Source organism: Macaca fascicularis, chromosome 7, assembly GCF_037993035.2.
Source record: "Macaca fascicularis isolate 582-1 chromosome 7, T2T-MFA8v1.1".
NCBI lineage: Eukaryota > Metazoa > Chordata > Mammalia > Primates > Cercopithecidae > Macaca > Macaca fascicularis.
The window spans coordinates 76905783-76919428 of NC_088381.1; the positions used below are offsets into that span (position 1 = coordinate 76905783).

Consider the following 13646-nt stretch of genomic DNA (forward strand, 5'->3'; position numbering starts at 1 on the left):
AAGCAGGTGGTATTCGCTCCATTTTAAAGAAGAAACAGACATTGAAAGATCAAGTGACTTTCTCCAGGGCTTTTGGCACCTTGAAATTTCTTTCATCTCAGCTGAGTGCAGTGGCTCACGCCTGTAATCCCAGCACTTGGGGAGGCCAAGGTAGGCGGATCACAAGGTCAAGAGATCGAGACCATCCTGGCCAACACAGTGAAACCCCATCTCTACTAAAAATACAAAAATTAGCTGGGCGTGGTGGCATGCACCTGTAGTCCCAGCTACTCGGGAGGCTGAGGCAGGAGAATCACTTGAACCTGGGAGGCAGAGGTTGCAGTGAGCCAAGATCGTGCCACTGCACTCCAGCCTGGCCACAGAGCGAGACTCCGTCTCAAAAACAAAACAAAAAAAAGTTATATTTCATCTCTACCATGAAAGCTCTCTAAAATACTGAGCAGAGCATAGCACGAAAAACTTTGGTAGGTTTTTTTTTTTTTTTTTTTTTTCTGGAGACAGTATCCCATTCTGTCCCCTAGGCTGGAATGCCATGGTGTGATCATGGCTCACTGCAGCCTGGAACTCCTGGGCTCAAGCGATCCTCCCATCAGCCTGCTGAGTACTTAGCTTTCACATTGCTGTTTAAAGGTTTTGTCATCTGGTAGTGGAGCTTGACAATAGACAAGATAAAATTGCCATCTTTATCACATGGAGGTATGCCCTACTTGAAAGACAACCAAATATTATAAAAATTCTCACTCAGGTACATGAATGAGTTACATAGTGGTATTTTAGAGGGATATTTTGGTTTTAACAAATGTTAACAAATGATTCCTTTATGTTGCAAATTTCCTTTGATGTGCTTAAAATATGACCTGATTTGCACCGACCTGGAATTTGTATCCAAGCATCCATGCATTATAGAGCAAGGGACACCTACCTGTACCCTCAGTTCCTTCCCACAGCAAAGCGTTTACTAAAGGTGTCCTCTCTAACCTTGGCTCACCATCGCCAGGTGATGGGTGGCTAGAACAAAGTGAAATGACCTCAAGAAAGGTCACAAGGAAGGAGGAGCATTTGGGAGCTAATCACAATATAATGATTATGCCCCATGCAGAGAGAGGAAGGTGAATGGATTTGCTTTGCCCTGCTGTGCCACAGAAACAGGCCACATTAGTTCCATTTATCTCTAGGTCTATCTGTAATACAAACTGGCTCCAGATCTTCATTTTTTACATAAATAATGTGGCATGTGGCTTAGTTTCTATTATGCGGTTGCCATGGCAGTTCCTCCAGTTGGCTCTTTTTCAGTGAAATGAAAAAAGGCACTTGTTAGGGGGCAGGGAAAATGCACAGGGTTGGTGGGGAAGGGCTCAGACACCTGGGCAGCCTTTGGGATCACAGGGAATGCTAGGAATATGAGCTTCCATTTGGCAGGACCACAGCCCGACCTAGTAGCCGGAAAGAAGGAAGCAAGTTGTGTGCGATTTTGAGCTTGGAGCTTATTTATTAAATCGAGCTGCTTGGGAAGTTTAATGAGGTTTCAACCAGAGATCTTCTCGGGGCTTCTCTTTGGGGTAACAAGCAGTGGAGGTGGAGAATTCCTAGGAGAAGTACAGAAGCACCTGGGCCGAGAGCCTGGCACTCTGCCAAGCTCGTTAGCACTGATAGGGTAACACAGCCCTTCTCTCGCCCGATTCCAGGCCTGTCATTAAAACCAGGGGAAGGGCTGCTTCCTTCATTAAACCTTCCCTCTCTCCCTGCCTGCCTTTGGAGGCCCCCACAGAACAGAGGTGCTGCTGTGCTTATCATGCACGTGCTGTTATTCTGGCGATCATGGATGGACTTCAGGGGCCTATGAACCCCCTGAAATACGAGTTTGATTTTATGGGTAGGTGTATTTTTCAGGGCTATGGGTCTAGATCTCATCAAAATCTCAGAGGGACTTTCCTTAATACAAAATGAAATTCAGATGCTCTAGGACTGGCTCTGCAAGGAACACTCCGGATAGAGGTACATGGGCCCTGGGATTTTAGAGTTGGCCACACCTAGTTCCAGAGATCACTTCCTCCTTCTGCAGTCTGTCACTGAAGATGGTTGGCACTTTATTCTGGCCTCAAGGTGACAGTTTTTTTTGAACAGTTAATTTGTATTAGTGACTCATCTATGACTTTCCCGTAGTACAGATTACACTCTCCCCCTGCACTCAGAATCACCTGGGAATGTTTAAGTGCTGGGGACTGAGCTGCACACCAAATGCTCCGATTTCATTGCTCTGGGATGGGACACCCTGGATGATGATTGTCATGGGCAGCCAGGTCTGATAACTCAGGGCTAACAGCAGGCAGAGGAACAGGGAACTGAAGTAAGGAAGGGGAAGGGTTTTCAGCTCATCTGCCATTTTTGGTGACTGGTTGTAGGTGCCGGAAATGCTCTACCGTGAGGGTTTCAAAACTGGTTACCAAGTCATTCTGAGCTGGGAATATTCTTACCCACTGGTAATATACAGGGGAAGGGAAGTTGTCAGTATATATGCAGATATTTTCCATTTTAAACTTTATGTGTATACGCACAGACGTACTTAAGTCCAACTTGTGGTCCCTGCACTCAAGAGCACACACAGCCCTAAAAGCCCCATGCAGAAGAACACCACACATAGTACGCCGCCGCTTTGCAGGTCCCTCAATGAGACTGCACTGCTTTCACTGACACTGAGAATGTTTCCCTTCAAGGAAGACTGTCTTGGCCTTCTCAGGCTCTCAGCAGAGGATGATGATGATGATAATAGCAGCCGTCACTCACTTTACATGGTAAAGTGGCACAGTTCTAGATGCTTTTTTTTTTTTTTTTTTTTTGAGATGGAGTCTGCTCTGTTGCCCAGGCTGAAGTGCAGTGGCACGATCTTGGCTCACTGCTACTTGTGCCTCCCGGGTTCAAGCAATTCTTCTGCCTCAGCCTCCCAAGGAGCTGGGACTACAGGTGTACACCAACATGTACCACAATGCAAATTCCAGGTTGTCTCTTTAGTAGAGACGGGGGTCTCACCATGTTGACCAGGCTGGTCTCGAACTCCTGATCTTAGGTGATCCACCTGCCTCAGCCTCCAAAGTACTGGAATTACAGGTGTGAGCCACCATGCCAGGATGATGCTTTCTATGTGTAAAGTTAGTTTTCAGAGCAATCTGGTGAAGACTGTAGTATTATCGTCATCCCCATTTTGCAGATGAGGAAACGAAGGCAGGAGGGTGTAAATAACGTGCTCAGATTTATACCATGATAAAAAGGCAGAACCGGGACACAAACTCATGCAGTTTGCCTCCTGAGCGTGTCTTTGAGCCATGGAGTCAGACATATTTGCCCAGCAGAGCTATAAGAAAAGCTAGGCAGAGACAGGAACAGGGGAGCACTGGCCACTAGATCCAGAACCTTAACCTTCTTTTCCCTGTGACAGGCTTCATCCCTCCACCCCTCATCTTCGGGGCCGGCATCGATTCCACCTGCCTGTTCTGGAGCACGTTCTGTGGGGAGCAAGGCGCCTGCGTCCTCTACGACAATGTGGTCTACAGATACTTGTATGTCAGCATCGCCATCGCGCTCAAATCCTTCGCCTTCATCCTGTACACCACCACGTGGCAGTGCCTGAGGAAAAACTATAAACGCTACATCAAAAACCACGAGGGCGGGCTGAGCACCAGTGAGTTCTTTGCCTCTACTCTGACCCTAGACAACCTGGGGAGGGACCCTGTGCCCGCAAACCAGACACATAGGACAAAGTTTATCTATAACCTGGAAGACCATGAGTGGTGTGAAAACATGGAGTCCGTTTTATAGTGACTAAAGGAGGGCTGAACTCTGTATTAGTAATCCAAGGGTCATTTTTTTCTTAAAAAAAGAAAAAAAGGTTTCCAAAAAAAAACCAAAACTCAATACACACACAGAGGCACAGACGCACACACACTCAGACAGACACACCGACTTTGTCTTTTTTCTGAACATCAGAGCCAGACAGGATTCAAAATAAGGAGAGAATGAGATCGTGCGGCGGGGTCCTGGAGGCCACTCGCGCGGCTGGGCCACAGAGTCTGCTTTGAAGGCACCTCATGGTTTTCAGGATGCCGACAGCTGCAAGCAACGGGCACTGCCAAATTCAGGGAACAGTGGTGGCCAGCTTGGAGGATGGACATTTCTGGATATACATACACATACAAAACAGAAAACATTTTTTTAAAGTTTACTAAAATAAAAAAAAATTAAAAAAAAAAAAACACAAGTTGAAAGCATTGCCAGATTAAGCACTAGTGACACACCGCGTGCCACCCTCTTCCTCCAGATGGGGGTGGGGGCGGGCGCACAAGTCGGAGGGGTGGAAGCCCCACTCCTCTCTCTGACTTTCGCAATATGGGTCACTGTGTAGACGACTCACCCAGTCTGCATGTGGTTCAAGGCCCCAGAGTTCTCTCAGTGATGCTAATGGGTGATCTGTGCTGGAGTTTGTAATTGGCACCTCTCGCCAGCTCCATCTCCATGTTCAAGACTGAGGGCCTGAGGGGGAGCCGGGTGGGGGGCCAGCACCTCCCAGTGGCGGGCATCCACCTTCCCCCAGCCCCACAGAGTGACCTCAGGAAGCAGTAGGCCTCACCTGGCTATGACTGACCCGGCTCAGAGCTGGTGAGACCCAACACAGTCCAAGTCATTTGCTTACATTTGCCAAACATTTTGCCATTTTTAAAAGAAAAAAACACAATCCATATGAATTTCAAACTGTTGTATGTATAATCCTCTAATACTATTTTTAACTACTTCTAAAATCTGTTAACCCTTCAGTCACTAACACAGTTCTCTAGGCCAGATTTATCATGCTGGTTGCTTTTACTTTTTTTTCTCCTTTTTTAATGCACCAAAAATATGTGATACAAGGGATGCAATTAACCTATTGTAATTTTTATCACTTTATCCTCATTCGGATATTCTACAAAAACAAGAATATATAATGTGTTATAAGAAGAAAAAAAAATGCTTCAAAAAGAGAGTGAATATGCAGCCTGCCTTTAAAAGAATCACATTTGAGACAACAGGGGATAATGTGATGAATTGCAAATTTGCCTTTTAGCTTTCTTCCCCATGATTCAGTGATCACTGTCATGGGAAGCCCTTTTATATTCATGCTTGACATTCCAAGAGGCGTTCTTTTCAGCCTGTGGAGGAGAAACTCTTAGATGTGGGTTTGTGGTGTATGGATGCAACACTTCCGGGGATGGGAAAGAAGAACAGTTCCCTAGCACAAGCTGTTAAGAAGTCTGTAGCGTCTCTGATAACAAATAGACCCACAAGCTCCTGGAAGCTGTCGTGTGTCCAGTGCATGAAAATGTCTCTGACATTTTCAGGGTTAGTCTGGAACTAAGGCCCTTGTCTGTGTTTTGAAGGTGGGTGAACCTCAGAGAATGAACCTGTTATGATTTGGGGTAAGAATCACGTTAGAAAACCTCTTGCAACCAGTACACTAGGCCTTCTATGGCCATTTCCATAAGGGGACAGAGCTTAGGTAAAGGCACACACTCATACACAACAAAGGGTCCTGCTAACTTACCGCTCATGCTTCTTCAGTAACCTTTTTTCATGTCACATTCCTGGCGCTGGAAAAAAAACTCAAAGGTTGATTGGTTTGCTTTTTCACCTTGGACACATTTGTAGTTTACCCACAAGGCAAACAAAAGAAGCAGGAAATAAAAAATGGTTGGGCATGGGGCAGATATGGTACCAAATTTTTAATGAACGTTGTAAATGAAAAGGCTTGAATGACAGCCCAAATCTAGAGAAAGCACTGAGCAAGACCAACGAAAAGAAAAGCTGTGTCGTGGTGTGGGGCCACCATGATCAGCTACCTGGGGCAGGATGCTTCTGAGACAGGCCTTTCATCTGCTTAGTGTTAGTATGTCCTTGCTTATGAAAATGGGGACACTCATCAGTATGTTAACTAGTAAAGGGGAGATGGTTCTCCAACCACTTCATAAAATATGTATATTCTGTTGTTCCTAAGGCTTTGAGAATATCCTGTACAGGTTTTGGTTTAGTTTTGCAAATGTATTGCTAATAGGTCACTCCTATAGATTATTGCTTGGCCCTTCAAACTCAGTACACACACACTGAGGCCCTTTGACCTAGTGTTTTATGGAACTCTTTGTTTTGAGAGAAAAAAAAAAAGGCCTTTAAAACTCTTTGCATTTTGGACTTTTTTCCCTAAAATTTTAGGATGAAAGTGAAAAAGATGTTAGAATAACAGGAAGACAACTCCAGGGCTGAGTTTTATCAGCAATTGGGTATAAATTTAAAGACCCCTGTTGCAAGATGGCTCTGAATTCTGTTGTATTGTCTTTTAAAATTTTAATTTTTCTCATATACTACCGAACAGAAAACTTGGTCTAGATTTAATTTGCCTTTTGTGCTCTAAAGAAGCATTGTACATACAACACTAGATCAGCCCCCTCGATTATCTGTTTGGTTTCAAATGAATGAAAAGATTTCCTGGTAAGATCTCCATTGGATTTACAGAACACAAAAAATGTACGGGATGGAATAAACCTAGAAAGTGAATGCTAGAGTTCTCTCTCTTCTGCTATAAACTCCTACACCATCTCAGTTGAACATGCCCAGGGGTGGATGAAAAGTCTCTCTCTGCTGAAACTGACAGATCTTTGTAACTCCTACGCATAGACCAAGAAGGTTTGGGTTTTGTTTTTGTTTAACCAATATCATTCCCTCCTATGAAGCAAGCACATTTTGCAAAAATGCCTCTCTAGGGGACGCGGTTTGCTGTCTTCTCTCAGCTGAGGCTGTGTGCTGTCAGGGAAAGCTGGCTCTGAGGCACCCTGGGGACACAGGGTTCCAGAAGGCCACAGCATGGCATGCTGGCTTTCCTCACAGCTAACGAAGGATTGGGAGCAGCCTCCTTTCACAGTCTCCCCAAGGAGCTTGCTGGGAACACTTAACAGACAAAATAATAACTGGAAACCCAAGAGCTCCTAAGGAATCATTTGACAGAGTTGCTAACATCTTCCAAGCAGGAGGGAGCGTGCCCCTCCATAAAAATCACTTCCTTTTCACCATCTGATCATGGAATAGCTCGCTCTAACGCTTTTAAAGATTGGTTGAGTGGCATCTGTACATTCCAGTCCCCCGATCCCACTCCCCTGTGTCCAGTAATTGCCCTCCAGCTTCCCCTCACTCACACTATGGCAGGGCTTCCTAGCCCTTCTTGTTGAAAAACCTGCAGAAACGTTCCACATGAGGGCAACCAGCTGATCCCTGGGATGGTAGTCACACCACTCTTAAGGAATTTTCCCAGGAAAAAGATTCTCCTGTGGTTACTAATGGTTATTCTTTCACACCTCCCAGAGGAGGTCTTTCACTGAGGAACATGTAAAATGGAGATAGATACATGTACTAAAATAGAGAAACCTCCGAGGAAAAGTAGTTTCTGGCTCCCCGTGTGCCTGCTGGGCTGGTTTTCTTGCTGCCTGCTGCTTCCAGTCCTAGGAAGTCTGGTTTCTTCTCCACCCAGCCATGCCTGCCAGACCTGTGTAGTCTGCTCTAAGCCCTGCTAGGAACCCCAAAGGCCCTACTCAGCAGTGGTAAGCTATGAAGGTCAATGTATAGATGTCAATGCATCTGATCATCCAGTCAAGGCCAGAAAAACAGGATGAGCTTCTGTTGCAGTTGGACGGAGTTACACTATATTTTGTTGCTTGAATATTTTATTTGGTTTGGTTTAGATGAGGGAAGAAACCATGCAAGCAGTTCTTTCAGTCTAACAGATGGAGAATACTTGCCGCTGCCTGGTGCTGTTCTTACCTGACCATCTTGATGGCTTGGGAGAATCACATATCTGGCCAGAAGCCAGAGGAAAGTACCAGATACATAGCAGGGGCCTGCTGACTTCACTGGCCTCGTGCCACTCTCCTCTGATTGACCTCCTCAACCATGATCCATGTTTCCCTTTAGGGACTGTTTCCCCTTAGGTTAGAATCCACTTCAAATATCTAAGAGGCGCCAACTTTTCCAAGAGAGGGTGTTAGTGAAATTAAATTTGGCCTGGAAAATTAGTTCAAGACCCAAATATAGTATTTGCCCATTTTCTACCCTTCTTTCCTTTTTCATTACACCTGCTTCACCCAACTTATTTCAAACTGCTACTCCCCCAAACAGCTGCAAGAACGTAATCCCTTAGAGTAAACCACTCTAAATGACAGACTTTGGACCCCACGCCCCTAGTGTATTGTCATTGCTCTAGAGTAATTGGAATACCCTCTCACTGGTGGAAGATACAAGGAAGATATTTTTGTTCAAATGCCTCTTATGGGGCCTGTTGCCTAGAACAGCATGTGGAATCCACCGTGAATGCACGCAGCCACCCACACCTGCCTCATCAGTAGCTTCAGCAACCCAGAATGCTTGGTCATCATGGCAGGGACAACTTGGGTTATAAAAGCTAAAATGGAAAATTCTGGAAAGCAACGATAGCCCTGTCCCTTAGAAACCTGTGACTGCCATGGAGACAGGGACAACTCACACTTCTCAGAGACTATCCACGTTAGCATTTTTCTTTGCAGAGTTTGTTTTATTTGGAGATGCATTGTATGAGCCTGATGTATTCGAAACATGTATTTGTTTTATTCATGCCTTAAAATTTTGGCTATATGCCAAGCCCTAGATCAGATACAAACGTGGAAAAGATTTGTTCCCTACCCTCCGCAAGAACCCCCATTTCAGTAAGCTGGACAGATCTGAACACAAACAAAACCCATGGGATAATAGTATTAAGAGCTAGGGTCTGTCTGGGGATAAGGAGAGCCAATTCAAGATGGTGGTGAGTTCTGCCTCATGGCAGCAAGAATCAGGAAGGCTCTGGAGAGTGGGTGGCTTAGAAACTAAGAACTAAAGAGCAGTGAGTGACTTTTGGGGAAACACAGTGAGAAGATGAGGGGCAGAATTGCCCCCAGAGAGCCACCAAAACACATTCACAAGCGTTTTCTGTAATAGGCCAAGTAGTAAATATTTTAGACTTTGTGGACCTGCAGTCTCTGTTGCAACTACTCAACTGTTGTAGTACCGTGAGATCAGCCATAGACTACAGGTGAACAAATGGACTATGTTCCAATAAAGCTTTATTTACAAAGACAGTCGGTGGCTGAGGGAAGGCCATAGTTTGCTGATCTCTGTTCTCTTGCACAGGCAAGGCCTCAAGCAGCACTGCGTGTTTGGGGGGCCCTAGCAGCTGAGCATAGGTGAGGCAGATCCCAGCGCCCAAGACTCTGCTGTAGCATGGGCCAGGGCATACATAGGAAAGGACCTTGAGCCAGGTGTCCATCGGCCTTAACACTCATGACCATGAGACTCTAATTCAGATATCTCATTTCCAAGAATAAGGTAAGTACCCCTTTGCTCTCATGGTTAAAATTGAAGGCAACATTATTTTTCTCTTGTGTGATGTGGCGGATTCGAACTGTATGGCAGCTGTGACACTGCAGCTCAACTAGAGTAACCATCCTTTTCTCTTAAATGATGGAAATGCGCACATGAGGGAGAAATGTTCAAACTAGAAAAAGAAGAATGAATCCAGATGCCAAAGAGTATTTCCAATCCTTTTCCTCCCCACAACCAACACAAAACACTATCACCCTAAAGTTAACAGATATGCCGGGTAAAATACTTGGTAAGCACTAGTAATAACTACTACTAATAGTAGCTAACATTTTTCAAGCACTTAATTATGAATCAGCTGCTGGCTGAGCTTATTTCATGTATTAGCTCATGTAATCTCAACCATAGGGTGGCTGAAATTCACAAAGCAGACTTAGGATTCAAACCTAGGTGTATGAAAAAGCTTTCAGGTCTTAAAAAGCTCTCCTTATTCACAGACCCATAACCACTATGGGTACTACCTCCCTACTGGGCAAGACACAAGGGACCTCCCTCCCCACCTCTAGACACTGATTAAGAAGACTGTGGCCCAAGTAAACTGTGGGGCCCCACACGCTCCCACTTGCCTCCTGATGTAACAACCAGGACACCATGGCAACAGTGTTCTGGGGCTGTGTGTTTTTCTATTGCCATTCCTGGTATTAACCCCTGATCCCAGTGGTCCATTGATACGAAGTGTTTTACCTGAAATGGACAGATAAGAGGAATCAGATAGGAGACTCTCCTACTCTAGTGCATTCTGAAATGCACTATCAAAGCACCAAGATGCCAGGGAGGCACTCTACAGTGCTGGTCATCAGCTCCCCTGGAGAGACCCCAGACACCTGCCATGGCTGGCACCCCTTTAGTCTACAGCATCAACCACAGGAGATCAACTCTGGCCCCAGGGCTTCAAATACACTGAAGCTGGTCCCTAATTGGATATACTTCCTCTCCAAAGGAGACCAGGGGCACTTGTCATATTGAGTTCAAGTCCCTGGTCAAACTCAGGCACTAGCCACCCTAACTTGCTGTTCTGTCTTCTATTCTCAGATTCCACGCTTTTAGGAACAGAATATCCAGACATTGCCATTTTTGTAATAGTGACTCAGGTCAACAGTCAAGAGTTGGTGATTATCATAAGTTTTCAATTTTTTCCCATAAGATAGAATTGATTATGTTCTTTTGCTATGAGCAAATGAACAACATAGCAAGTTTTCTGGAGGTTTAACATTCTGTAGGTGGACACTTGCCATCCCATTAATGTTTTTCTTAGCATTAACCTTATAGAAGATTCTCACACTAACCTTATAGAAGACTGCTCTCGTGGAGACATGTTTGGCAAGACCATTTGATTTTATAATCTAAGGCCATAAAATGAATTGGAAGCATAGAATTTACAAAGTGTTGCTATAAAAGGATCCCAACTGAACACAAATGGTGCTCCCATCCAGCACTTTAAGGGAGGGAAGGGGCCAGGAAGCTCATGTTTATTAAGCACCTGCTACCCACATGCCAGGTTCTGTGAATTCATGACCCCAGGTACTGCTCCCAGCAGCCTTCTCACACCAGCCCTACGAGGTAAGTATATATTCTTTTCCACTTCACAGGTTTGAAAACTAAAGCTCAGCAAATCCAACCCTTCTAAGATCACATAGTTTATAAAGCTACCAGGAGCCAGTGACAGATCTGACTCCTAAACCAGTGCTCTCTCCACTACAACACACAGCCCCCGAAGTTAGAACACGGAACTGACTTCTTTAGCCTCTGTAAAGCCAACAGAGCATCTACCTATGGGAAACCCCTAGCAGGAGTCTATTGTTTCATAGAGAAGTAAGCCAGGAGTTGGAGGCGAGAATCTCTGCAAAATTTTGCCTATGGGCACAGGAATCTAGGTTTCACTTTAATAATTAAATGTTGAAAACCTTTCAAAACACTCCTTCCTACTTCAACCTTAGCCGCATCAGCAGGAATTTCCTAGCCATTCATCAGCCTTTATCTTATTCATTCTGCTAAGCAGGGATGAACCCCAGCTCTCTAACTTCTGTCCCACCCTTCCCAACTCCCCACACCCGAGTCTTTCAGTGGAACCCCAAGACTATAAGAACTTGGGCCTTGTGAGAGTGAAGGAAGGATGCTCCAACTTGCCCAGGACTCAGGCTTCAGCTTCACAATCCTGAGGAAAGGAATGACATTTCCAAACTGTCACCTTTGTAGCACTAGGTCAAAGTCAAAGTCTAAAGAGGACAAATAAATGGACAGGGACTTCTATGGCCTCATTGTGCCTATTGAACAGGAGACCTGCACAGCTTGTGAATCATCACCGAGACTAGTTGTGTTTTTAATACCTTTAAAATGAAGCCACAGCATCTATTCTGGAAATGTCGCGTAGGCTTAAAAACTTGCTCCAAAGAGGATATCGTTTCACCCAGCATGCAGTGAATATCTGTGGCTACACAAAAAACAAACTCCTGAATGCTGGAGGAGAAAGCATGACATTGTGATGCCAGGCAGTTTTCTCTGACACTCGGTAATCTCTTCAATAGAGATGTATGGTGACACTTAGAGCCCTAGAGCACAAGGTCTGTCACTAGTAATTTACATAAGACAAGAATAAATTATTGACTGGGAGACATCTTATTCATCCCCAACATCTGCTTGGCTGTGGGAATGGTCATGTAGATGAATATCTTTCCCAGAAAAGATACTTGGCCTTCAAAAAGGTCTCTGGGCTCAGAATCTGGCCCCTTGGAGTTACCTGGAATGAAACCCAGCACTTTATTGCTTTGACTGCCTACTCTTGTCCCTTCACTGCAAAGCCATCATGCTATTAAAATAAGCCTAACAAAAAGTAGGTGAAGCAGAAAAGACCGATCTCTTTTTCCTCTTGGCTCTTCTTCCCTCCTCCCCCTTTAGGCACAGAGTACCAAGACATTGAGACTGAGAAAACCTGCCCCGAATCACATTCACCTTCAGAAGACTCCTTTGTGAGAAGCTGAGGGCCTGGCCCTCTTCCTCTTCCTGGAGAGAACAGCCCACCACCACCCACAGACCTCGCGGGCCTCACTTAGCGTGCTCCTCCCTGCCCGAGAACCCGAGGGTCCCCATGTGGATTATCCAGCCAGTGTGTGGTCCTTTGAGGCCCCAAGCGCAGGCCTGTGATGAGGACTAAAGAGGTGACTTATGGTCAGGAGTACTCCAAACAGCTCTCAGAGTAGGCATCTTTCCTGGGTCTCTAAAGAGTCATGCTGACCTGGTGTGCAAATTCCCTTCACCCATCCCTCTGCCTCCTCTGGGGATGGCTTGCTGACATGCTTTAGAAACTCCTCTCTTGGAAATGCTCCTCTGACCAAGGGCTTCAACAGCTTTAACGAAATCAGCCGAGAGGGTAAAAACCACCCTGTTGCACAGAATGGAGGGGGAAAAAAGCACATACTCAATAGATTTTTGAGTGTGGTGTTCTGTATTTTTGCAGCTTTTATTTTCCAAATGAGCAGTTTAGAAATATGTGATGTAAAGTACATACTGTACGTTTGCTGAAAATTATATTAAAAGCACTATTTTAATTCTTCCTCTGTCTCATGCTCTAATCTCTGTTACCTTTCTTGTGCCTTCAGGTAGAATGATTCTAAAAGATTCTGGAGAGTGCTTCTGGCCATGTGTGTTCTATATTTATGGGCTCTGAGATTATGGACTTAAGAGAGTATGAGCTTTAGAGCCAAGAGAGACCTGAGCTCAAATCACTACCCTACCACTTGCTGCTGGTATGATGTTAATGTAGTGACTGGACTTCTCTTAGCCCCCGTTTCACCATTTGTAAAATGAGAATAGTAATGCCTGCTTTATACAACTATGGTAAGACTTAAATTAGATCATGTGTATAGGTACCAAGTGCAACATACAGCACAGAAATTGTCATTGTTCATTACTACCCCAACCTCTGGCTGGAATCTAAATGCTCCACACCATGCAGCTTCTACTGGTAACATTTAGTGATCCTATTCTGTCACTGTCTGGTTTTCATTTCTGATTCTTCCACTGCCTGTAAAGCCTAGCAGACAGGCAGTTGACTTCATCTCACAACAGCCCCAGTGTCTGGTATAGTGCATGTCATTCCGTGGATGATCAATATGCAAATGAATGAATGATGAACAAACAGCCTCAGACCCAGTCCCATTCCTCAGTGGAAACTATAGCATTTGCCTCCC

General features: G+C 45.0%; 1 protein-coding gene across 9 annotated transcripts in view; it reads left to right on the forward strand.

Moving 5' to 3' along the window:
* SLCO3A1 (solute carrier organic anion transporter family member 3A1) overlaps window positions 1-13009 on the forward strand; it is a 318828-nt gene extending 305819 nt beyond the window's left edge. For 3 of the 9 annotated variants that reach the window (XR_012415465.1, XM_005560548.5, XM_005560549.5), the window contains 2 exons: window positions 3434-3676; window positions 12355-13009. Coding sequence is in view for 6 of the 9 variants with exons in the window: in XM_005560548.5 (XP_005560605.1) it covers window positions 3434-3676; window positions 12355-12437 (326 nt within the window). In the remaining 3 variants the exon portion in view is untranslated. Of the gene's footprint in view, window positions 1-3433; window positions 6574-9210; window positions 9406-10957; window positions 11020-12354 lie in introns of those variants that run through there. The other 6 variants (XR_010588295.2, XR_010588296.2, XM_005560546.5 and 3 more) reach the window with 4 other exon arrangements.
* The last annotated feature ends 637 nt before the right edge of the window (window positions 13010-13646 follow it).